We start from the raw sequence: 27,569 nt of genomic DNA on the forward strand, positions 1-27,569 counted from the left end.
GAACACAATTTTGCAGATGTTTATATGTGTAAAAAAAGGATCTTACTCTTTAACATTAATCTTTTCCATAATGTTGTCATACACTTAGAATATTAATCTGAGTCTGTCAGCGGTAAAAACAGAACTTTTGTGAAGAATCAACACCGGCCGCCACATATTACGTTTCGTTAATCTTTTTTTTTTTTTTAAACGCTATTTAAAACATGCAGCGTTTTTGTTCAGCTGCATTTCCTTTCCTTGCTCTCCCTCCGGAGAGCCCGTACCCTACAGTAGAAGTAAAGGGCAATGCTCTCCACCAGCAGAATCAGCGGCAGGAGGATCGCTCTGATGATTAAAGGCCTCGGATCTGATGGAACACATGGACAGTGATAGGTTGGATATTTCAGCATTCAGGTTTTCAAGTGTATTTAATATCTTGTATGTAAGGTACAACACAAGAAGGTTAGTCTGGGGATAACCTTAACCCACAGGAATAGATTGGAATGTGGGAATCTATTAGGAGCATCGGCCATAAAAGGTGTAGTTTGGAAGTAAACTGTTCCACTGAAATATATAGCTTGGATTGTGTGAGGACAAAAAGTATAAAGGAGGAGTTATTTTGATGTTTGTTGAGACACTATGGGTACATGCTCCTAGGAGGGTGTACACATGGTTATCTTCCTTTCTAGGAAAGAAACTTTGGCATATACATTTGGTGCATGTCAACTGTTCTCCCTTTCATGAACGTTTGTTTGGTTGTTGGGTGAATAAAGCTGCATTAGTCTTAACTCGTATTCAGCATTTGTTAAAGTCTTCATCTCATTTCCCCATATATCAGACAGTCAACACATCACACAACATCATGAGTCCAACAGCTCCCATTAAACACAAACTGACCTGAGATCTAAAATCACTTCAACATGGACACGTAACTCTCAGACTTAGTACACTTCATATTTACTTTATATCATCCCATGCTCAGAGCTTTGTGATTGGTCACATCAGAAGGTGATTCTCATAGTGAAACACCTCGCTCAGGTCTCAGAGAACCAGAGTTATCATCGTAACCAAACATGCTCTGTCCTTCAGTTAATTGTTAGCTGTTACCATTTTTACACTTTGTATGAGTTTGTTTACTATCTGACACGTGTAACATGATGACAGTCATCACAGAGTCAGTCCAGAAACATGTTGTCAGCTGATCATTTTCACTCAGTATGGACCAATCATCTTCTCCAATCCTGTAAACAGTCAGCTTACCCATGACGCTGAGAGAGAGCACACGGCTCTCAGAGAAGAAGTTATGAGAGAAAACATAGAGGTGATAAAAACAGCTGTAGCTTCCTTGGTGGGCGGGCTCTGCAGCAGGAAACAGGAAGTGGGCAGAGTGATTGACAGCTGGCTGGGTGTAGTTGTGTGTTGAGTTGGAGGAGGTGAAGGTGAGCTGGAAGGAGCCTCCTGGGTACTGTGGCTGGATGGAGCAGCTGATGGTGAAGGTGGAGCCCCAGAACACCTGGAACACCTCCTGCTGGTCCTCCTCGGAGACCCCGACCATGGAGGAGGACACAGAGATGTTGGGCTGAAGCAGCAGGTCTATAAACACAGAGACAGACAGACAGACAGACAGACAGTCAGAAGCTTCCAGAAAGAAGTCCACTTCTCTACACTTCAGGATGTCATTGTCCTGGATAACTTTACAGTTCAGTCCAATGGAAACCACTGACTGTCACTGGGACAGAGGAAGGAGCACACACACGTGAGTATATAATGTAGGTCATTGTGAGCACACTAATGTATTATTCTTCAATTCTGTCTGCATCGTCAATTTGGTTCACTAAAAGTTCTGTTGTTGCTGCTGACAGACTCAGATTATTATTCTAAGTGTCTGTCAACATTATGAAAGGATCCCTACAGAGATAGACCTTTAAAACCTCTTTAAGACCTTTCTGTTAATAGTCAGCTGCAAATATGGCTTGACCCCAAAAAAATTCTAACAAAAGATTTTTCAGTGGTTTACAGTAGTATCAGATGTACCTAAAAACATACTAAAAGTTTACCAAAGTTTGACTTCAAGAAAGGCCCCATTTTCAAAAAGGCGGCCGCGGGTCCTTAAAAAGACCATTACTCCTTTGTATTCCTACTACACCATGAACACTGGTAACTTATACATGTTTTGGCCATTTAATATTCTAATTAGCATATTTGTATGATAAATAAGCACTATTTTTATTTATATATTATATATATATATATATATATATATATATATATATATATATAAAATTGTAATTATAAAATTTCCTTAAGTAATTGCATATTTCTCATATCATTTTGCCTAGTGTTGGTGGTTTCTGTCCATCAGCTCCCTTCTGATGAACCTCTACCACATCAGAGCCATCTCTTAAGTTTTACAGCAAATGTGGCAAGTTTCTTGGTTTACAACAATATGACTCATGTTCAAAGTTGGAGTGTACTTTTTCCTCAAGCTAATCCAACAATGTCATCCTCTCTTAATACACTCACATTGTTGGCCATTGTCATGTGTTAGAAATCTTTCTAATGTTCTTTTGACACCCCCATAAAATGACACTGAGCATGTGTCTGAGAATAAGACATTTGTGCTGTAATATACACTACCGGTCAAAGGTTTTAGAACACCCAATCTTTTTAGTTTTTTTATTGAAATTTGAGCAGTTCAAGTCCAATGAATAGCTTGAAATGGTCCAACGGTAAGTAGTTAACTGCTTGAGGTTAAAAAAATAAGTAAGGTTACTCAAAACTGAAAAATAATGTACATTTCAGAATTTTACAAAAAGGCCTTTTTCAGGGAACAAGAAATGGGTTAACAACGTAAAGCTGTTCTGGAGGTTGATCAAGCTTTGAATGTTGATGCTACCAATTCCCACAGGTGTTCCAACTTGTCTGGATTACTTACAACCCCCTCTGTTTGTATAAAAGTATTGTTGGAACACACTGTGGTACCGTACCCTCGTGAGCATTGTATGAACAGTATTGTACTGCAGAAAGTAGTATGTTGCTATAAAAATGGTGGGAAAAAGAAAATTAACAATGGAAGACCATCATAACACTTAAGAATGTTGGTCTTTCCTACAGAGAAATTGCGAAGAAAGTCAAGGTGTCAGTGAGTACAGTATTCTTCACCATCAAAAGGCACTTAGAAACTGGGGGAAACTCTGACAGGAAGAGGTCTGGCAGACCCAAAGCCACAACAGAATCAGAAGACAAGTTTCTGAGAGTCAACAGCTTGAGTGATAGGCAGCTCACAGGACAACAGCTTCAAGCACAGCTTAATAGTGGTCGTAATAAGCAAGTCTCAGTTTCAACTGGAAAGAGAAGACTTGGAGCTGCAGGTTTGATGGGTCGAGTTGCAGCAAGAAAGCCATTGCTAAGACGTCAGAATAAGAAAAAGAGGCTTGACTGGGTCAAGAAACATCGTCAATGGACTACTGAAGACTGGAAGAAGGTGTTATGGACTGATGAATCAAAATTTTAAATCTTCGGTTCATCACGCAGGATTTTTGTACTCCGTTGAGTAGGCGAAAGGATGGTTCCTCAGTGTGTGACATCAACTGTCAAACATGGAGGAGGAAGCGTGATGGTCTGGGGCTGTTTTGCTGGATCCAGGGTCGGTGATTTGTACAGAGTGAAAGGCACCCTGAACCAAAACGGCTACCACAGCATTTAGCAGCGCCATGCAGTACCCTCTGGTATGGGCCTAGTTGGTCAGGGGTTCATCCTACAGCAAGATAATGACCCAAAACATAAGTCCAAGCTATGCCAGAACTACCTTAGCAAAAAAGAACAAGATGGTAAGCTTAAAAACATGGAGTGGCCAGCACAGTCACCAGACTTAAACCCCATTGAGCTGGTTTGGGATGAACTGGACAGAAAAGTGAAAGCAAAGCAACCTACAAGTGCCACACATTTATGGGAACTTCTGCAACAGAGTTGGGAAGAACTTTCTGAAGAATATTTGATTTCCATTGTAGAAAGAATGCCACAAGTGTGTTCAGCTGTTATATCTGCCAAAGGGGGCTACTTTGATGAGTCAAAAATTTAGAATACATTTTGGTTTATAAATTGATTCCATGATTTCTTTTTTAACTTAAATTTGTCCTATTCTTTCATTTGAGAGTACAATGAGACATTGAACTGCATGAATTTCAATTAAAACCTGGAAAAACTGGGGTGTTCTAAAACTTTTGACCGTAGTGTACATTTTTTTACCCACCACACGGAGGAGGGGTGTGGTGGTGGGGGGTAAAAGTAATTTAAGTTACTTTTGGGTGGAATAACTTTTACATTGAATGTCAAGTCTGTGTTTTAGCAAAAAAAGGGTATGTGTCCAAAAACGCATACTGAATAGGAGTTACATGACATAGGTAAAATCGTTTACATCTCTGATTCACCCCAAAAAAGATAAAACCTTACAGTTATCTCACAAAATGTATTCCATAAGTATGTCATCATGTCAGTTTTTTTAGGGTTAGGTGTTTTTTTTTCATATATGCAGCCGCCTATAAACCAGAAACAGCTCTGAAGTCGCTAACACTAAACCCACCAGACTCCATTTAGAAAAACAGGACTTTTAGTGTGTATAGAGCCAGACTATTTTCACATGTAAATCAGTAAACTATGTGTTCATTTCAAGCAAAACTAGAGTTGTGATGGTTGGAAAAGTGGAAAGATGACCCGAAACGGGTTTACATAGTTTTATTTTGTTTTTCTTGACTTTAAAAGCAGTGTATTTTACTCTTTAACATTAATCCTTTCCATAATGTTGTCAGACACTAAGAATATTAATCTGAGTCTGTCAGCGGTAAAAACAGAACTTTAGTGAAGGTAAATACAAGCTGAACAGTTGTCCTATTAACTTACATTGTAGCTTGTTTCACCGCTGCTGACTGCAGAGATCTCTCTTAATGCTGGACCAATTCAATTCAATTTCAATTCAATTTTATTTATAGTATCAAATCATAACATAAGTTATCTCGAGACACTTTACAGATAGAGTAGGTCTAGACCACACTCTATAATTTACAAAGCCCCAACAATTCCAACAATTCCAGTAATTCCCTCAAGAGCAAGCAGTGCGACAGTGGCGAGGAAAAACTCCCTCTTGGGAAGAAACCTCGGACAGACCCAGGCTCTTGGTAGGCGGTGTCTGACGAGCCGGTTGGGGGTGTGATGAACAGTGTCGATAGTAGTCACATTAATAATGGAACAGTGACTGGATGTAGCGGGAAGCTGCAGGGTTCAGCAGGACGCAGGATGACATTGCAGGGCATCGCTGAGCTCAGCAGGGAGTGCAGCAGGACCACGGCGACAGCTGCAACCAGGATCTTGGTGCCAACGTTCTCCAAGGAAATACGGCTGGGGAAAAAGCATAAGGACTCGGGGGTAAAACTCCCCAGAAGCTAGGATTAGTAACAAGCATTTCTGGGACGGGCTGCACACAAATAGTAATAGTAATAGTAATAGTAACAGTAATAGAAAGGGAGAGGAGAGAGCAGCTCAGTGTGTCAAAGGAAGGAAGTCCCCCGGCAGTCTAGAACTATAAAAGCGTAACTATAACAGGTAACTAAGAGAGACAGGTCATAAGGAGAGGTAGCTTTTTCGGGCTTAGAACTCTCCCCCTGCCGGCTGCCAGTGTCAAAGATTGTTGTTCCCATCAGTCACTTAGACACTAAAACTGGGTTTCCCACACATAGACTAATTCGTGGCGGTGCGCCACAGAATCAACACCGGCCGCCACAAATTGTGTTTCGTTATTCTTTTTTTTTAAACGCTATTTAAAGGGGTGATAGAATGATTATATAGGGTATTTCACACTGTTCCTTAAGGTCTCCTAATAGGGTACGTAACATTCGCAACAGGTTCTCACACCCAACTCGTAAAATAAGGACATTTGGTCAGGAGCCTTTCTTGTTCTTATTGACGCTAAAAGTCTCCCTTAGCGCTACAAGTGAACGCGCTTGGTCGGCACTATTGCCGTCCCTTTTGACGCGCTTGGTTCACGGGAAGAATGGGACGGTTGGTTTTAGGAAAGGGTCGTGGGTGGGCGTACGGTTCCGTGACACGCGGGAGGAAAGAAAAAGGCGACTCTAAAAAGCGACTCTAGCAAGCGTTACAAGCAGGACGCGAACCCGGGTCTCCTGCATGAAAGTCTGGTTTTTGCAAACCCGGCCAGCAGCCGCCACCTGTCACGGCAGAATGTGGAGCTCTTGAAGTCCGACACTGACTTACCAAATTTGCAATTAGCCATACATTTTCGTGAAACAGCCCATATTTGAGCTCTACATAGTTGATTTCTCGCATAAAAAAAGTCTCAGAAGTGAATTTAGTAATGGAATATCAGAGATCTGCGTGACCAAGATTCAGAAGACTAAGCTGACCTCAGGTCAGTGGTGTAGCCTATGCAAATGTTGGGGTGTGACAAAGACTAGAGACTAGAGCCAGATGAGGAGGAGCTGAAAAAGTTGTCAACTTTTAGCTTTGTTGAGATTTGCCCGTTTTCAGCAGCAGTTTCAAATTCTGATATGTGCAGAGGAAAGAGGTGTCAATGGGATTTTGAGGTTCTATGTATGTCCTATTTGCCCTCCAAACCGCGTTTTTCAACTATGACAAGATAAAATCAGTTTTGCATTCTATCGACCCTTTAAAACACGCAGCGTATTCGTTCAGATTTATTTCCTTTACTTGCTCTCCCTCCATCTCTCTGTCACTCACAGACACAGACACACACACACACACATACACACACACACACACACGCACAAACACACACACACACAAACACACACACACACACACACACACACACACACACACACACACACACATACACACACACAGCACACACACAGACACATACACACAGATACACACAGTACACGAGCCACACACACACACACACACACACACACACACACACACACACACACAGACACACACAGCCCCTGCCCTCTGTGCAGTCTCTCCATGGTAACGAGATCATCCCAGGCAGCGTGGGAGCTTGGCCTATTTGGTGCAGATAGAACGGCTGGTGAACTTTACAAGTTCATGAAAGGTTGGTATCTCGTGAACACCTTTAAACAATCACACATTAAAAAGTGCTATAAAAATATTTCATATTCTGAATATTAACAAGCGATTGCGCCTGCTTTAGAAAGTTAACTAGTAACAAGTTAGCGGTAAAATGCAGTTGGGTTGTAAGTCAAAACACCAAATGTAGCAGATGTGACTCAAATAAACTTATTATGAATAATGTTATGTCATTTTTTGGTAACACTTTACAATAAGTGTACATTAATTAGCATTAGTGAATGCATTTATAAGCATTAACTAACCGTTATTAAGGGTTGAATAAATTGTGTAATAAACATTTATTAACAATTAGGGTTGGGTACCGAAACTCGGTGCCAATAGGGAACCGGTGCCGACGTAAACGGTAGTAACGAGACCGAATGAGAACGAAAGTTTCGGTGCCTCATTTCGGTGCTTGACTTTACACTACACCTGACAGCATGTAACGTTAGCCTACCTTTAGCTAGCAGCTGGATTAAACACCGGTAAAATGCTAACCGCTAACGTTAAACAGTGTCAAGTGTGACTGTATTTCACTGTGGAGGACTTCAACAGCGGGATGTAACAGTCTGCTCTGCAGCGCAGCAGCTGCCGTTGTCGCAATTCATAGATAAACAGTATGTTTATATGGTCGGAATTAAACAACACAGACGGTGCGTTCACTTGCAGCTGCCGTCGTCGGAATTAAACAACACAGACGGTGCGTTCACTTGCAGCTGCCGTTGTCGGAATTAAACAACACAGACGGTGCATTCACTTAAAACAGGTTGCCTCGTGGTGCATTCACAGTAATTGTAAAATACCCTTTTCCCATCTGGGGTTCAACAGCAATTTACTGGTGAAATAAGTTATTGTTATAGTTATTACATTATTATTAAATCTTTAATTTTGACCATGGCCTTAGCAATAAACAAGTAACTGACTGTTGTTTACTACCCTTATTTTTTTTCTTCTTCTTTTTTTTAACTTTATTGAAAAGTACCGGTTCAGGCACCGTTTAGGCACCGGCACCGTTTTAAAAGTATCGATTTAGCACCGGAATCGAAAAAAAACCAAACGATACCCAACCCTATTAACAATGCTCATGTTAAAGTGATGGTTCGGAGTAATTTACCCTAGGGTCCTTTGCACCATGAACTCGAGCCAAACACCCCCCAGAAGCTTTTTTCACCTGGGTCTAACATTGGGAGAGTTAGCGTAGAGTAGCGTTAGCAGCTGAATAGCTTAGCGCAGGGGCTAATGGACCCACGTTTGTATCTTGTAAGTTACCCCATTAATAAGCCGAAAATACCAAGGTCACATTAGTACAAATAGGTTATGCACTCATAAAGCGATGATTGGAAAGTTTGTAAGTAACAGAAGTTTATGAACACTTGCCTGCTCTCTTCAGCTCTCTGTTGCTGCTGCTGCTGCTGCTGCTACCTGCTGCTGCTACCTGCAGTTAGACGAGTGCTTAGGGCCGTCTATAAATTACTACACAAAAGATAAATATAAAAAAAATATATATTAATTTAATAATGAGGTAATGTCTCCAAACTTACCTCAATTATTACTTGTCTCCTGCTAGTTATATTACAGCACTTACTTTAAAAAATAAGTTAAATTAAAAAATATTTTTGTTGTATCTCTTTCGGTGTTGTAATTTGTAGACGTCCTAAGCACTCGTCCCTACAGCAGCAACAACAACAGCAGAGAGCAGAAGCCAGCAGGCAAGTGATTTACATAAACTTCTGGTGTACTTACAAACTTTCCAATCCATCGTTTTATGAGTGCATAACCTATATATACTAGTGTAGACCTTTGGTATCATTTCGGGCATTATTAGTGGGGTCATTTAAGAGATACAAACGTGGGTCCAATAGCCCCGCGCTAAGCTATTCAGCGGCTAACGCTACTCTACGCTAACTTGCCCAATGTTAGAGCCAGGTGAAAAAAGCTTCTGGGGGGGTGTTTGGCTCGAGGTCATGATGCAAAGGACCCTAGGGTGAATTACTCCGAACCATCACTTTAACTAAGGTATTAATTGATGCATTATTTACCATTAGTTGATGCCTTAATTAGCATTAGTTAATGCATTATAAAAGCAATAAAGGAACATGCCGACTTATTGGGACTTTAGCTTTGGGACTTGACGCTGCCAGTGGCATCAGGCCAGCACAGAACAGGCAAAATAATGCCAACATGTTCCTATTAACATGTTGTGATTTCTAGAGTCACAGCGTGTACAAAAAACAACTGAGACACAGCCACCTTCTATCCGTAAAAAAACCGGGAACTAAGAATATAGTACTACATATAGTGATATGCTCGCAGCAAGCCTGTCTGAGAATATAGTTGCCAGTTTGTTTATGGTTAGAAGATGGCTGTGTCTCATGTTACGTTGTTTTGTGTACACGCTGTGACTCTACTAATCACATCATGTAAATAGGAACATGTTGGCGTTATTTTGTCACTTATTCGGAGCAATTCAATTCGATTTTATTTATAGTATCAAAAAGAGTTATCTCGAGACACTTTACAGATAGAGTAGGTCTAGACCACACTCTATAAATTCCTAAACCCCAACAATTACAGTAATTCCCTCAAGAGCAAGCATTAGCAGTGGCTATTGCGACAGTGGCGAGGAAAAACTCCCTTTTAGGAAGAAACCTCGGCAGACCCAGACTCTTGGTAGGCGATGTCTGACGGAGCCGGTTGGGGGTGTGATGAACAGTGGCGATAATAGTCACATTAAAGATAGTGGAACAGTGACTTTGAAGGTCATCGTGGAAGTTCATGTCATAGCAGGGCACATCGTGTCATACTGAGTAGTGCAGTCTCCTATACCGGATCCTGACTACTCTGTGCGTATGAACATCACAGCAGGGCGTTGCAGGATGTAACGTGGCGCTGCAGAGCACGGGTGGGTGCAGCGGACGCAGCAGGACGCAGCAGGATGCAGCAGGACGTGGCCGGGAATTGCAGGAAGAAGAAACATAAGGACTCCGGGGAGTAAACTCCCCAGAGCTAGGTTAGTAACAAGCATTTCTGGGACAGGATGCATACAAAAGGAAACAAATTAAAACATTGATGAGAGAGCAGCTCAGTGTGTCGTAGGAAGGAAGGAACTTCCCTGGCAGTCTAGAATTATAATAGCATAACTAAGAGAGGCAGGTTAAAGAGAGGTGCCTGGTTGGGCTAGAACTCTCCCAAACCGGATCGGGCTGTACTGGCCTGCCTCCCTCTGCTCTCACTATATTATTGATTATATGATAAATAAATCTGATGACTACGAAGAGAAGCCGGTGGGCCGGGTTAGGCGGACGCGCTGAAACTCCTACAATCCCCTAACTATAAGCTTTATCAAAGAGGAGGGTTTTCAGTTTACTCTTAAATGTGGTGACGATGTCTGCCCCTCGAACCCAAATTGGGAGCTGGTTCCACAGGAGAGGAGCCTGATAGCTAAAGGCTCTGGCCCCAAGTCTACTTTTAGAGACTCTAGGTAACACAAGTAACTCTGAATTTTGGGAGCGCAGTGCTCTAGTGGGACAGTACGGTACTAAAAGCACTTCTAGGTATGATGGTGCTTGACCATTTAGGGCTTTGTAGGTAAAGAGGAGGATTTTAAATTCGATTCTGGATTTCACAGGAAGCCAATGCAGAGAAGCTAATACAGGAGAAATATGATCTCTTCTCTTAGTTCTTGTTAGAACACGCGCTGCAGCATTCTGGATCAGCTGGAGAGTCTTAAGGGACTTATTTGAGCAACCTGATAGTAAGGAATTACAGTAGTCTAGTCTAGAAGTAATGAATGCATGCTCACTAGTTTTTCAGCATCGTTTTGAGATAAGATGTTCCTAATTTTGGCAATGTTACGAAGATGGAAAAAGGCTGTTCTTGAGCTTTGTTTTAAGTGGGCATTGAAGGATATATCATGATCAAAAATAACTCCCAGATTTTTGACAGCGGTGGCGGGAGCCAGGGCAATATCATCCAGAGAAGCTATGTCTTTAGATAATGAAGTTCGGAGGTGCTTGAGTCCCATCTCAAAAACTTCACTTGAGTTTAAAATCAGGAAATTGTAGGTCATCCAGGATTTTATATCTTTAATGCACGCTTCAAGTTTAGCTAACTGACCACTTTCATCTGGCTTAATTGACAGATATAATTGGGTGTTGTCTGCGTAACAGTGAAAGTTAATTGAGTGTTTCCTATTAATATTGCTTAGAGGAAGCATATATAAGGAGAATAGAATTGGTCCAAGCACTGAGCCTTGAGGAACGCCATGGCTAACTTTAGCGTACTTGGAGGGTTTATCGTTAATGTTAACAAATTGGGATCGCTCAGAGAAGTAGGACTTAAACCAGCTTAGTGCGATTCCTTTAATGCCGACTAAGTGTTCCAATCTCTGTAAAAGGATTGTATGGTCAATAGTGTCAAATGCAGCACTAAGATCGAGTCCTTTGTCTGCAGCAATTAGAAGGTCGTTAGTAATTTTCACCAGTGCCGTCTCTGTGCTATGATGCATTCTAAATCCTGACTGAAAGTCTTCAAATAAACTATTCCTACGTAGAAAGTCACATAATTGGTTAGCGACTACCTTCTTAAGGATTTTGGAGAGAAAGGGAAGGTTAGATATCGGTCTATAGTTGTCTAAGACTTCAGGATCGAGGGTGGGTTTTTTCAGAATAGGTTTTATCACAGCTACTTTAAATGACTGCGGTGCGTAACCTGTTAATAAAGACAAGTTGATCGTGTCTAGTATTGTGGTGTTGACCACGGGTAGTGCTTCTTTAATTAGGCTCGTTGGAATGGGGTCTAAGAGACAGGTATTTGACTTGGCTGAAGAAACCTTTAACATTAATTGTTGAAGATCTATAGGATAAAAGTAGCTTAAGTATGTGTCAGGTCTTATCATTCTCTCCAGTCTTTCTTCACCCAATGGTGAGCTGTTAGAAGTTGAGGGCAAAAGGTGATGAATTTTATCTCTAATTGTTATAATTTTATCATTAAAGAAGCTCATGAAGTCGTCACTACTCAGAGCTAGAGGAATAGATGGCTCACTAGAGCTGTGGCTATCTGTCAGCCTGGCTACAGTGCTGAAAAGAAAACTTGGGTTGTTTTCTTCTATTAGTGATGAGTAATAGTCTGATCTGGCAATTCTGAGGGCCTTCCTATAATTTTTCAGACTATCTTGCCTTAAATGGTCTGATAATAAAGGATTCTGCGGAAATACTATTAAATCTTCAATTTTGATTCTATATTCTAGCACAAGGTCGAGGGTGTGGTTAAAGCGGTGCGTGGCCTCATGCACACTCTGACTGAAACCAATGGAATCTAGTAGTGAATTGAAAGCAGTACTAAGGCTATTGCTGTCAACGTCCACATGGATATTAAAATCACCTACAATAAGTACTTTGTCTGATTGAAGGACTATACTTGATAAAAACTCAGAGAATTCAGATAAAAATTCAGAGTACGGACCAGAGGCCTGTACTACGAAGCAAGATCAACATGTCCTGGATTTCTTTCAGTAATCCGGCTTCACCTAACCTAACAACCGCGCTCCCGCATAAGCTGTATCACGATGCTGGTTATCAACTAGTTCAGTCAACCCAGGGTTTCCCAATCCAGCGGCACACGTGTTCACATAATAGAGGCGGTGTTTGCGCACCACGACCAATCACAAACATCTACCAGAGCTGCATGTTATATATAAGAAGAGCAAATTATAATTCTACATAAATATGAAGAACACAGACTCGGTTTTACAGGGAAAACGCAATACAGTCGCTGCTTCCTAAAACAGGAAGGAAAGCTGGCAAAAAAAAATAATTGCCGATCACGCTGTAGATGCGTAAATTACTCTTATCAGTATCACTTTCCCCATCAGTCAGGACCAAGATCTGACCATAATAACACTTGTGCTTTCCATAAACTGTCGTTGCTTCAGCCTATTATTTCAGTTGCAACCCTGGCAGTGGGAAGCGATCGGGAGAGCAAATAAAAAATATAAAAACATAATTCAAACCGATGTGCACATTGGCGACACACGGCTCAAGAAGCCGATATGTAATTCCCTTCCATTAAAATATATATATTTCATAAAAATACCCATCAGGGAATGTTAACGGGGGTCTCTAAATGTTTTAACTTTTATGAGCGCACCCCCTCTCTCTCTCTCTCTCTCTCTCTCTCTCTCTCTGCACCGAGCTCCACCTGATCTTCTTAAAGAATGGTGACGCCGTTATCAATCTATTGATTGGTCAGTAGGCGGTGCTTTTACACCGGTTGATCTCTAATCTCCAACTTAACCTGCTCCCGACCAGGTTAGGTGTTCAGCATGAGTTACCGCGGTGATTGAACCCGATAACAACTAATCCACCTTCGTAGTACAGAAAACCCTGGGTTGAGCCTGAAGTTAGCTAGTTAACGCCAAATCCTGCTTCGTAGTACAGGCCTCTGGTGCGCGGTAAACAACAACAAATATAATTGGCTGTACCGTTTTCCACGTTGGGTGTTGAAGATTAAGAACAAGGCTTTCAAAAGAGTTATAATTTAGTTTAGGTTTAGGATTAATTAACAGGCTTGAGTCGAATATGGCCGCAATTCCCCCTCCTCGGCCTGAGCCTCGTGTAGTGTTAATTTCGTCAGACGAGACGAGACTAAATATGTTCGTCAACGACCTTTTTTTCCATGACTAAGACGAGACGATGACGAGACTGCGCCAATGTCCAAAAACGCTGACTAAGACTAAATTAACATGCATTATTGTTGACGAAAAAAGACGAGACTAAAATGTTTGGCATAAAATAAAAACTAAGATAAAATCCCTCTTCATTTTCGTCTACAATCGTCTCTACTTTTTCATCATGAGATAGAATATTCAGCTGTTACTGAGACCCGGTGCTACGGCACCGACAGGTGCCCTAACGACCGTTATCTACCGGACCGAATAGCCTGCGCTTCTCTCTGATGCTCCTAATCGGACGTTAGAGTCAACCGAAACATTGCTGCACGGGGCGCTAGTTAACACTACACTTGGCAGCAGGTAACGTTAGCATACCGTTAGCTAGCAGTTGGATTTAAAACAGTTAAATGCTGACAGCTAAACGGTGTAAAGGTTTGTCTCTATTTCAAACACGAGACGTACGACAGTCTGCAGCTACCGTTGTCTGAAAAACAACACATGTTGCGTTCACTTGAAATACGCCTCGCCAGTTTCGTGCTGCATTTATTTTATTGTAAAATATCCTTTCCTGTCATGCAGTGGTTGTTTTTGTTGTTTACTGGTGAAATAAGGAAGAGGCTCAATATTTATATAACTTATATATATATATATATAGCATTTATTTATTTTTATAACTATTTGTCTGAAATGGTTGTCAGAAATAATTTATTTAAAAAAAGACTAAAATGTTTTGACTAAAACTTGACTAAAATGGCGAGACTTTTAGTCGACTAAAACTTGACTAAGATACCTTGAGTTCTCTTTTGACTAAAACTAGACTAAAATGATGAGACTTTTAGTCGACTAAAACTTGACTAACAACATTTTTTGGCACAAGACTAAGACTAAGACTAAATTAAAAATAGGTGACAAAATGAACACTAGCCTCGTGGGATTTGAGTATTATTATGACTGGGAGGAGTGGCTTCATTTAGACTAACGTATTCATCATGGCTCAGCCATGTTTCGGTGAGGCAAAATAAATCGATTTGGTTATCTGATATCAATTTGTTTACCAATATTGCTTTAGAAGACAGATCTAATGTTTAATAGTCCACATTTGAGTTTCCTATTCTGTTCTGTCAGTGCAGTGGTTGTTTTAATTCCAATTAGGTTGAGTATAGCCCCTCTTTTGTTGTTTAATTTAATCGATCTCAGTCGGGGAAGAGACACCGTCGTTATGGGATTATGAACGGGTGGTTGTTCCAAAGGAGCAAGCACAGAGGAGCACAGTCAATCATATTTCTGAGTGTGCAAGGCGTGGTGCAAATTGTCACGGAGCACCTGGTTTCCGCGTGTATTGGGATGGGTCCCATCCCTGATGTACAGGGAGCCACGTTTCCAAAACAGATTAAAATTGTCAATAAAACCTAGCTTGTGAGTGCTGCATGTAAGCTGGAGCCAGGTGTTAAGGGAAAGTAGCCTGCTAAAAAGGCATGATCCACGACCTAGAGATGGGAGTGGGCCCGAGATAAAAAACGACTTCCCAGTGCTTTTCAAAGCCTCAATGAGAGTGGTAAACTCTTTCTTTGTGCGTTTGGATTCCTCATAGGACATGTCGTTGTGTCCACAGTGGACCCCGATGCATTTAATAGAGGTCGGGAATGAGGGTGTCAGATCCACAACTTTAGCCAGGATGTCTGCAACTTTGGCTCCAGGAAAGCAGTGTGTAACAGCATTATGAAACGTTAAATCTCTGGTGATGGAGTCACCGATAATTACTGTGGTTGGGGGGAAGAGCGGACGAGGAGTGGGGGGGTGTGGATGGCCGGTGACGGGAGCAAAACAGTCAGTGTTGGGTACAGATGGACAAGGAAAAGAAGAGGACTATCGCTTACCGTTCGGTTGGGGAGATTGTTTTTGAGGGACGTTGTCGTGTGACCGGTCCAGGCAGTGTACGCCACCGGATCGTCTGGCTACCGCTTCCCTCAGAAGCTGTAGCCGCAGGGTAGCGGTTCCACCACTGGAACCTACCCAGTGCAGACGCTCTACTGCTTGCTCCTGCTTCTGCTTGCATATTTCTGCTGATAATCTTGCTTTTCCTCTGAGAGAAACTATGAGCAGCGGCTCTTGGATACTTATAAATCACTGGACTATACATTTTTTGTAGACATAGTAGGCTATTGTCATATTTGAACATTTTTCTGCGTGACCGAGGCCTACCAATAGCTCAAGCCTGTCCTAAAGTGACTGTAGCTAAAGCTAATTAGCAGCAAGATGCTACCCTTCTCCATAGAGGACTACTACAAGCTCCTGCAGAAGATTGCAGTTCTGGAAACCAAAATTTACCGGTTAGAAGTAAACCTGGAAGTGAACGGATCATGTGGAAATGACACCATTTTACCAGTGACCCAAAACAATGGACAAAAGCATGCTAACACACGGCTAACTAGCACCAGCAAGACCACAAAGAAACAAGAGGGCTGTGGAATGGATAATAAATCAACAAGTGGCAGTCCTCCCTGGAACTCTTTTCAATTCAATTCAATTTTATTTATAGTATCAAATCATAACATAAGTTATCTCGAGACACTTTACAGATAGAGTAGGTCTAGACCACACTCTATAATTTACAAAGCCCCAACAATTCCAACAATTCCAGTAATTCCCTCAAGAGCAAGCAGTGCGACAGTGGCGAGGAAAAACTCCCTCTTGGGAAGAAACCTGGGACAGACCCAGGCTCTTGGTAGGCGGTGTCTGACGAGCCGGTTGGGGGTGTGATGAACAGTGGCGATAGTAGTCACATTAATAATGGAACAGTGACTGGATGTAGCGGGAAGCTGCAGGGTTCAGCAGGACGCAGCATGACATTGCAGGGCATCGCTGAGCTCAGCAGGGAGTGCAGCAGGACCACGGCGACAGCTGCAACCAGGATCTTGGTGCCAACGTTCTCCAAGGAAATACGCTGGGGGAAAAAAAAAGCATAAGGACTCCGGGGAGTAAACTCCCCAGAAGCTAGGATTAGTAACAAGCATTTCTGGGACGGGCTGCACACAAATAGTAATAGTAATAGTAACAGTAATAGAAACAATAATAGAAAGGGAGAGGAGAGAGCAGCTCAGTGTGTCAAACGAAGGAAGTCCCCCGGCAGTCTAGGACTATAACAGCGTAACTGTAACAGGTAACTAAGAGAGACAGGTCATAAGGAGAGGTAGCTTTTTCGGGCTTAGAACTCTCCCCCTGCCGGATCTGGCTTGGCTGGCCTGCCTCCCTCTACTTTGTTATGTATTATTAATCTAACAATTATGAAGAGAAGCAGTTGGGCCAGTTAGGTGAACACTGCAACTCCTCACTCCCTAACTATAAGCTTTATCAAATAGGAGAGTTTTAAGTTCATTCTTGAATGAGGTGACAGTTTCTGCCCCCGAACCCAGATCGGAGCTGGTTCCATAGGAGAGGAGCCTGATAACTGAAGGCTCTAGCTCCCATTCTACTTTTAGAGACTCTAGGTACCACCAGTAACTCTGCATTCTGGGACGCGCAGTGCTCTAGTAGGACAATAGGGTATTAGGAGCTCTTCTAGATATGATGGTGCTAGACCATTTAGAGCTTTGTAGGTCAAGAGAAGGACTTTAAAACTCAATCCTGGATTTAACAGGAAGCCAATGCAGAGAAGCTAATACAGGAGAAATATGATCTCTTTTCTTAGTTCTTGTGAGAACACGCTGCAGCATTCTGGATCAGCTGGAGAGTCTTAAGAGACTTATTTGAGCAACCTGACAGTAGGGAATTACAATAGTCCAGCCTGGAAGTAACAAATGCATGGACTAGTTTTTCAGCATCGTTTTGAGACAGGATATTCCTAATTTTGGCAATGTTACGAAGATGAAAAAAGGCTGTTCTTGAGGTTTGTTTTAGATTGGCATTAAAGGATATATCCTGATCAAAGATAACTCCTAAATTTCTAACAGTGGTGCTGGAGGCCAGGGCAACACCATCCAGAGTAGCTATATCTCTAGATAATGAAGTTCGGAGGTGTTTAGGGCCCAGCACAATAACTTCAGTTTTGTTAGGGTTTAACATCAGAAAATTATAGGTCATCCAGGATTTTATATCCTTAATGCACTCTTGAAATTTTGCTAGCTGACTGGTTTCGTCTGGTTTGATTGACAAGTATAATTGGGTGTCATCCGCATAACAGTGAAAGTTAATTGAGTGTTTTCTAATAATATTGCCTAGAGGAAGCATATATAAGGAGAATAGAATTGGTCCAAGCACTGAGCCTTGAGGAACCCCATGGCTAACTTTAGCGTACTTGGACGAGTTATCATTAACATTCACAAATTGAGATCGATCAGAGAAATAGGACCTAAACCAACTCAGAGCAATTCCTTTAATGCCAACCAAGTGTTCCAATCTCTGTAACAGGATTGAATGGTCAATTGTGTCAAATGCAGCACTAAGATCTAGTAAAACAAGAATGGAGACAAGACCTTTGTCTGCAGCAGTTAAAAGGTCGTTAGTAATTTTCACCAGTGCCGTCTCTGTGCTATGATTCTTTCTAAATCCTGATTGAAAGTCATCAAATAAACTGTTGCTATGTAGAAAATCACATAACTGATTAGCAACCACCTTCTCAAGGATCTTGGATAGAAAAAGGAAGGTTAGATATAGGTCTATAGTTTGCTAAGACCTCAGGATCCAGGGGGGGTTTTTTCAGAAGAGGTTTTATCACAGCTACTTTAAATGACTGTGGTACATAACCTGTTAATAGAGACATATTGATCATATCTAGTAATGAGGTGTTAACCACAGGTAATGCTTCTTTGAGTAGTCTCGTTGGGATGGGGTCCAAGAGACAGGTAGATGGCTTAGCTGAGGATATCTTTAACATTAATTGTTGAAGATCTATAGGATAAAAGCAGTCTAAGTATATGTCGAGACTAGTCTTTATTTCTAACGACTCTGCGTTTAAAGGTGAACCGTTAGAAGTTGAGTGTAAAGGTGATGAATTTTATCTCTAATTGTTGTAATTTTATCATTGAAGAAGCTCATGAAGTCATCACTACTCAGAGCTAGAGGAATAGATGGCTCAGTAGAGCTGTGGCTATCTGTCAGCCTGGCGACAGTGCTGAAAAGAAACCTTGGGTTGTTCTTGTTTTCTTCTATTAGTGATGAGTAATAGTCTGATCTGGCCTTTCTTAGGGCCTTCCTATAGGTTTTGAGACTTTCTTGCCAATCCAAACGAGATTCTTCCACTTTTGTGGAACGCCACTTACATTCGAGGTTTCGCGAGATTTGTTTTAATTTGCGAGTTTGGGAGTTATACCAAGGTGCTAGTTTCCTTTGCTTCATCATCTTCTTTTTCAGGAGAGCAACGGAGTCTAAGGTTGTCCGTACGCATGTCGTAGCACCGTCTACAAATGCATCAATTTGAGAGGGACTGAGGTTAACATACAGGTCCTCTGTTATGTTAAGGCATGACATAGAGTCGAATGCTGTTGGAATATCTTCTTTAAATTTAGCTATAGCACTGTCAGATAAGCATCTGGTGTAGGAGCTTTTATCTAATTTAATATAATCAGGTAGTAAGAATTCGAAAGTGATTAAAGAATGATCTGATAATACCGAATTCTGCGCGAAATATTATTAAATCCTCAATTTCAATACCATATGCCAGCACAAGGTCGCGGGGTGTGGTTAAAACAGTGCGTCGCCTTGTGCACACTCTGACTGAAACCGATTGAATCCAGTAATGAGTTGAAAGCAGTACTAAGGCTGTCATTGTCAACGTCCACATGGATATTAAAATCACCTACAAGAAGTACTTGGTCTGATTTAAGGACTAAACATGATAAAAACTCTGAGAATTCAGATAAAAATTCAGAATACGGACCTGGAGCCCTGTAAATAACAACGAATATAATTGGCTGTAATGTTTTCCATTTTGGATGTTGAAGATTAAGAACAAGACTTTCAAATGAGTTATAATGTAATTTAGGTTTAGGAGTAATTAGCAGGCTTGCATCAAAGATGGCTGCAACTCCCCCTCCTCGGCCTGAGCCTCTAGGAATTTGAGTATTAATATGGCTGGGAGGAGTGGCTTCATTTAGACTAACATAGTCTTCATGGCCCAGCCAGGTTTCAGTAAGACAAAATAAATCAATTTTATTGTCTGATATCAACTCGTTTACCAGTACTGCTTTAGAAGACAGAGATCTAATATTTAATAGTCCACATCTAATTTTCCTATTTTGTTCTATTGCAGTAGTTTTAATTCCAATTAGGTTGTTAAGTATAGCGCATCTTTTGTTTACCTTTGATTTAACCGATCTGAGCGCGGGGGACAGACACCGTGCTTATTAGACTATGAGTGGGCGACTGCTCCAACGGAAGCACAGAGGGGGCGTAGCACTGCACCTCTGATTACTAATATCAAACTTGGGTTGTCATGGTTTATGTCTGATAAACTCGTTCAGATTTTTGATATGAGAGCGGCACCGTCCCAGGTGGGATGAATGCCGTCTCTCTCAATCGAACCAGGCTTTCCCCAGAACGCCCTCCAGTTATTCACATAGGCCACATCATTAGCTGGGCACCACCCCGACAACCAGCGGTGGAAGGATGACGTCGGCTGTACATTTCATCATTAGTCAGGTTTGGCAGGGGTTCAGAGAAAACTACTGAGTCCGACATTGTCTTTGCGTATGCACAAAGTGACTCAACATTCATTTTAGTGATCTCCGATTTACGACCATTACCACCTACGTGAAGTATGATCTTACTGTATTTACGGTTCTTTTTTGCCAGCAGCTTTAGATGGGTTTCTATATCGCCCGCTCCAGCCCCGGGGGCACATATGTCCGTAGGTAGGCCTACTGTAGCCGCCGGGGCCGCTGGCTTCACATATCGCAGTATACAGTGCCTTGCGAAAGTATTCGGCCCCCTTGAACTTTTCGACCTTTTGCCACATTTCAGGCCTCAAACATAAAGATATAAAACTGTAATTTTTTGTGAAGAATCAACAACAAGTGGGACACAATCATGAAGTGGAACGAAATTTATTGGATATTTCAAACCTTTTAAACAAATAAAAAACTGAAATATTGGGCGTGCAAAATTATTCAGCCCCCTTAAGTTAATACTTTGTAGCGCCACCTTTTGCTGCGATTACAGCTGTAAGTCGCTTGGGGTATGTCTCTATCAGTTTTGCACATCGAGAGACTGACATTTTTGCCCATTCCTCACAGCTCGAGCTCAGTGAGGTTGGATGGAGAGCGTTTGTGAACAGCAGTTTTCAGTTCTTTCCACAGATTCTCGATTGGATTCAGGTCTGGACTTTGACTTGGCCATTCTAACACCTGGATATGTTTATTTGTGAACCATTCCATTGTAGATTTTGCTTTATGTTTTGGATCATTGTCTTGTTGGAAGACAAATCTCAGTCCCAGTCTCAGGTCTTTTGCAGACTCCATCAGGTTTTCTTCCAGAATGGTCCTGTATTTGGCTCCATCCATCTTCCCATTATTTTAACCATCTTCCCTGTCCCTGCTGAAGAAAAGCAGGCCCAAACCATGATGCTGCCACCACCATGTTTGACAGTGGGGATGGTGTGTTCAGGGTGATGAGCTGTGTTGCTTTTACGCCAAACATAACGTTTTGCATTGTTGCCAAAAAGTTCGATTTTGGTTTCATCTGACCACAGCACCTTCTTCCACATGTTTGGTGTGTCTCCCAGGTGGCTTTTGGCAAACCTTAAACGACACTTTTATGGATATCTTTAAGAAATGGCTTTCTTCTTGCCACTCTTCCATAAAGGCCAGATTTGTGCAGTATACGACTGATTGTTGTCCTATGGACAGAGTCTACCACCTCAGCTGTAGATCTCTGCAGTTCATCCAGAGTGATCATGGGCCTCTTGGGCTGCATCTCTGATCAGTCTTCTCATTGTATGAGCTGAAAGTTTAGAGGGACGGGCGGGTCTTCGGAGATTTGTAGTGGTCCGATACTCCTTCCATTTCAATATTATCGCTTGCACAGTGCTCCTTGGGATGTTTAAAGCTTGGGAAATCTTTTGTATCCAAATCCGGCTTTAAACTTCTCCACAACAGTATCTCGGACCTGCCTGGTGTGTTCCTTGTTCTTCATGATGCTCTCTGCGCTTTACACGGACCTCTGAGACTATCACAGAGCAGGTGCATTTATACGGAGACTTGATTACACACAGCTGGATTCTATTTATCATCATTAGTCATTTAGGTCAACATTGGATTACTCAGAGATCCTCACTGAACTTCTGGAGAGTTTGCTGCACTGAAAGTAAAGGGGCTGAATAATTTTGCACCCCACTTTTTCAGTTTTTTATTTGTTAAAAAAGTTTTAAATAGCCAATGAATTTCGTTCCACTTCATAATTGGGACCCACTTGTTGTTGATTCTTCACAAAAAATTACAGTTTTATATCTTTATGTTTGAGGCCTGAAATGTGGCAAAAGGTCGAAACGTTCAAGGGGGCCGAATACTTTCGCAAGGCACTGTAGAGCTCCCAATAACCAGAACTGGCTTCTCAGCGGGTGTATCGCTGAGTAGGGAGAAACTGTTAGAGAGGCGAAGACGCTCCGGTTTAGAGCGACCGTCATCATGTGCACTCCCTGGTCTAGATCTAACGCTACGCTTCCCTCGGACAGTCACCCACTCGCCCGGCTGCTCGGGGTCTGCCGGGGAAGCCAGCAGCGAAGCTACAGAAGCTACAGTATGTTGGCCCGCATTAACTACATGGTGCTGGCTAGCTACGGAAGCTATACGATTCTGATTCCATGGTGCGGAGCCGTGACTCAAATTCACTAAGCCTTGCCTCCAAAACAGCGAATATACTACATTTATTACATGTATCGTTATCACTAAAGGAGGCAGAGGAATAGCTAAACATTTGACACACAGAGCAAGAGAGAGAGCAGGAGGGAGAGGAATTAGCCATTGCTAATGGCTAAGCTAAAGTAGCTAACAGTGTTTTAACAATTGTAAATTCAGCGAGTCAGTCGCTGTAAGTGAAGCTAAGTATAAGTGCTTGAGTAAAACAATTGTAATTCAAATGCAATCCAGGCAAAGAGCTGCTAATTTAAACAGTGAAGCAGAGTTCAGTAAGTTTTTGCCGGAGCAGCAAACTAGCGTTTGTAACACGGGAACACCGGAAGTGACACAATACGCTCACCTTACACGTCGGCACGTCACGGGTTAATGCACACACATAGGAGCGGGTTGCTCAACCTCCACAATCACATCATGGGGCAAAGCCTAAGAGTAAATCATTTTCCTGGGAAAAGGGAGGACGACTAACGGGCAGAGCACAGCGCCCTGAGATTTGTGATATGACCGGCTGGCCTGCATTACCACCCAGGCAGAGTGCCTCTTCAACCCCTATACTTAGTAGGACACAGCCGTGGACAACTGCAAAAGGGAAAATCAGCAACAAAATGCCTCCCCAACAACTGAGTGTGCAGGTGAAGAACAGATTTGCTCCTCTGCTGCAGGACACTGGACATAACCTGGATTACGTCTCATCGTCACACAGCAGGGTAAGGACTGAGAGCAATTCTAAAAGTAAAAAGCTACAGGGAAAGCTAACGACTGGGCCCCAAACTCTGATTGTGGGTGACTCTGCTGTGAAAGATATAAAAAGCAGTAAAAACACTAAAATACTCTGTTTTCCCAAAGACATGGTGTCTGATTTGGCCCAAAGAATCCAGGATATCATAGCAGCACACCCAACTGTGAAGAACATTATACTGCATATAGGGTCAAATGATGTTGTAAAGCAAGAGTCTGAAGTGCTGAATCGTGACTTTATGAATCTGCTGAACGCAGTCAACTCCCTAAACGCAAAGGTGTTTATCAGTGGCCCTATACCGCCAGTCAGAGGAGGAGCTGAGAGATTCGGCAGACTGTTGGCACTGAACAGATGGCTTTCAAATGCATGTACCAACCATTCTCTGCAGTTCATTGACAATTTTAACATTTTCTGGGGCTGCAGACATCTTTTTAAAGCAGATGGACTATTCCTTAACAAGCCAGGAGTAAAGCTGTTCACCTCTAGCCTACTTTACTTTCAGCGCCACACATCTGCTCCCTTGGCCAAGGAGACAAGATGAACCAAAACAAGAGGAAGACACAACAACAAGTAAAGCGGCAGGGAGCCACCACAGCCCCCACCTGAGCAAAGATTTGACCATGGGAGACCAAAGACCGGAGATGAGAAATCTCAACACCCCTTTCTCACCGCGGTAACACCCTCAAGCCCCTGTGACAACCACGACAGCTATGAGGACCTCTTTAAGGCTAAGTCGCTCTCCCCTCTTTCCCCTATCCCCATGTTGGAGTTCACTGACCAGATGAAGCAGCTGGTAAATGCTGGAACCCAGTAATCCCCCCCTTCCTTCTCCCATCGTAAAACGCCAGGCACCTCTGCCTTCTCAAGGACGGCAGCTAACTCCTTCTCCCCAAACTGATAAGGATGCTTGTGTGCAAAATGCAGTAAGCATTAACTGATATGGGCCGGGTCCAGGCTGCATGCATAGTAGCACTCATGACTCTTTCCAAGACAAGCCTGGGCCCTGCGTATTAGGTTCTTCCACAATTTATGTTGTGATAGGTAATAGAAAAAGAATGGCGAATAAGCACGTAACTGCAAACTTTGCAAATTTAGCATCCATTCCTCGTCAGCCACAGTCTGTCCCAAAAAATGAAAACGCACTAGCACTAGCCCTACTAAACGTTAGATCTTTGGCAGGAAAATCATTTTTAATCAATGATTTTATTATCAAGAACAATCTTGATTTTATGTTTTTAACTGAAACCTGGTTGGACCATAATAACAGTGCTGCTGTTCTCATTGAGTCAGCCCCCCCTAACTTTAGTTTTATGAGTGAGAATAGAGTGAATAAGAAAGGAGGTGGAGTCGCCATTTTGTTTAATGATTCATTCCAATGTACGCAAATATCTTACGGAAATTTTGCTCTTCTTTGAATATGTGGCTCTTCAGCTAAGATCTCCTCCCTCAAGCTCTGCTTCTAAATATCTACAGGCCACCTAAATACTGTGCATCCTTCTTTGACGATTTTAATGAACTGCTGTCTATAATCTGTATTAACTTTGACCGTGTAATTATTGCTGGTGATTTTAACATTCATGTTGACAACCCCCAGGACCGAGGGACCAAAGAACTGTGTTGTGTTTTTGAGAGCTATGGACTGACTCAGCATGTGACACAGCCCACGCACAAGGGGCACACTCTGGACTTGATTATCTCCAAGGGTCTAAACATTTCCAAGGTTGTGGTGACTGAGTGTTGCTCTCTCTGATCATTCCTGTGTTTTCTTTAACGGCACTATCTCTGTGCCCAAAAGTGTTCAAACAAAGTTAATCAGAAAACGGTATATCACTGAAAACACCAGTGAATCATTCATTCAGCTTTTCTCCTCTACACCCACCCTCACTGGGGCCTCAGTCACTGAGCTGGTAGATAATTTCAACTGTAAAATGCACATTTATTGATGCTATTGCTCCACCTAAGGTCAAAGCTGTCTCTGGTAAGAAAAGATCTCCATGGAGAAATTTTATAGGTGTGAGAACAGAAAAAGAGAGGGTCGAAAAGCTGAACGCAGTTGGCGAAAATCTAATCTCCAGGTCCATTATAACACTTATAAAGAGAGACTTCGATATATAATCTGGAACTAAGAAATGCAAGACGGTCCTTTTCTCTGACATTATCGCCAGAAACAATAATAAATTTGCCTTGTTTGTTGCTACTGTTGATAGATTAACAAACCCTCCAGTACCGGTAGCATCTGAACTGTTGTCTACCAAGGCTTGCAACGACTTTGCCTCCTTCTTCACAGACAAAATTCAGAAAATTAGACAAACAGTCAGTGCCTCCATATCAAAAATACAGGATATGTGTTGTCACAGTATGCACGCAAAACAAATTCCAACATGACACAATTTCATACGATCAACCTTAAAAACCTGGAGGACATTATACAACATCTGAAAACCTCCTCCTGTTGCCTTGATATTCTACCAACGGGTGTTTTCAAAAATGTTTCGAAGTGTTTGGCTTCTGATCTTCTACAGATTGTAGACACATCTCTGCTCTCAGGTATCTTCCCACAGGCCCTGAAAACTGCAGTCATCAAGCCACTCCCTAAAAAGAACAAACTAGACACAACACTAATGAGCAACTATAGGCCAATATCAAAACTTCTTCCATTTTAAGTAAAATCATAGAAAAAGTGGTTTTTCAACAACTCAACCTTTTCTTATTGCTAAACAACAGTTTTGATGCCTTCCAGTCAGGTTTCGACCACACCACAGCACTGAGACGGCTCTTGTTAAAGTCTTTAATGACATCCACTTAAACACAGATAGTGGCAAAATTTCAGTCTTAGTATTACTTGATCTTAGTGCTGCATTTGATACAGTAGACCATGACATATTGCTTGACCGATTGGAACACTGGGTTGGTCTTTCTGGCTCAGTACTAAAGTGGTTTGAATCCTATTTAAAGAATAGGGACTACTTTGTGTCTATAGGTAATTATACATCTGAGCATACAAACATGACGTGCGGAGTTCCACAAGGCTCAGTTCTGGGACCTCTTCTGTTCAACATCTACATGCTTCCACTGGCTCAGATTATGGAAAACAACAAAATAACTTACCATAGTTATGCAGATGACACACAAATTTACATAACCTTATCGCCAGGGAACTATAGCCCAATACAACAATTAAATATGTGCATTGAACAAATTAATGATTGGATGTGCCAGAACTTTCTTAAATTAAATGAAGAAAAAACGGAGGTGGTTGTTTTTGGAGCAAAAGAGGAACGATTGAAAGTCAGCGCTCAGCTTCAAACGACAATGTTAAAAACAACAAAGCCAGAAATCTTGGTGTAGTCATGGACTCAGACCTAAATTTTAACAGCCACATTAACATAATTAAAAAATCAGCATATTATCACCTTAAAAATATATCAAGTGTTAGAGGACTTATGTCTCAGCAAGATCTGGAAAAACTTGCCCATGCTTTTATCTTCAGTAGACTTGACTACTGTAACGGTGTCTTTACAGGTCTCCCTAAAAAATCTATCAGACAGCTGCAGCTGATTCAGAACGCTGCTGCTCGAGTCCTCACTAAAACCAGGAAAGTGGATCACATCACTCCAGTACTGAAGTCTTTACACTGGCTTCCAGTGCCTCAAAGAATTGATTTCAAAATACTTTTACTGGTTTATAAATCACTAAACGGTTTAGGCGGGCAAAATACATTTCTGATCTGCTACTACACTATGACCCACCCAGACCTCTCAGGTCATCTGGGACAGGTCTACTTGTTGTCCCCAGAGTCAGAACTAAACAGGGGGAAGCAGCGTTCAGTTTTTATGCTCCACATATCTGGAACAAACTCCCAGAAACCTGCAGGTCCGCTGCAACTCTCAGTTCTTTTAAATCTAAGCTAAAGACCTATCTTTTTGATGTTGCTTTTCTTTAAATAATCTATTTTATTAACTTTAATTTCTTATACTGCACTGTAACTTTTATTCTTATACTGCACTATCAATTTTATTCTTGTTTTAATTTGTTTATTAATGTTTTAAAATTGTTTTAAATTGTTTTCTAACTGCTCCTTAATGTTTTATGTAAAGCACTTTGAATTGCCCTGTTGCTGAAATGTGCTATACAAATAAAGCTGCCTTGCCTTGCCTTGCCTCTTCTGTGATGGCGGCTGGTCAGTCGGCTTTGAAGCGGGGCTAGCCCGGCGAACCACATCGGCCGC

General features: G+C 41.9%; 1 protein-coding gene across 1 annotated transcript in view; it reads right to left on the bottom strand.

Annotated features, from left to right (window-relative positions):
* LOC120560219 overlaps positions 1-27,569 on the bottom strand; it is a 61,492-nt gene that overhangs the window by 3,162 nt on the left and 30,761 nt on the right. Inside the window, exon 4 of the mRNA XM_039802492.1 lies at positions 1,240-1,572. Coding sequence (XP_039658426.1) covers positions 1,240-1,572 — 333 coding nt within the window. The remainder of the gene's footprint in view (positions 1-1,239; positions 1,573-27,569) is intronic.

This window comes from Perca fluviatilis, chromosome 6 (genome assembly GCF_010015445.1).
Source record: "Perca fluviatilis chromosome 6, GENO_Pfluv_1.0, whole genome shotgun sequence".
Classification (NCBI taxonomy): Eukaryota; Metazoa; Chordata; class Actinopteri; order Perciformes; family Percidae; genus Perca; species Perca fluviatilis.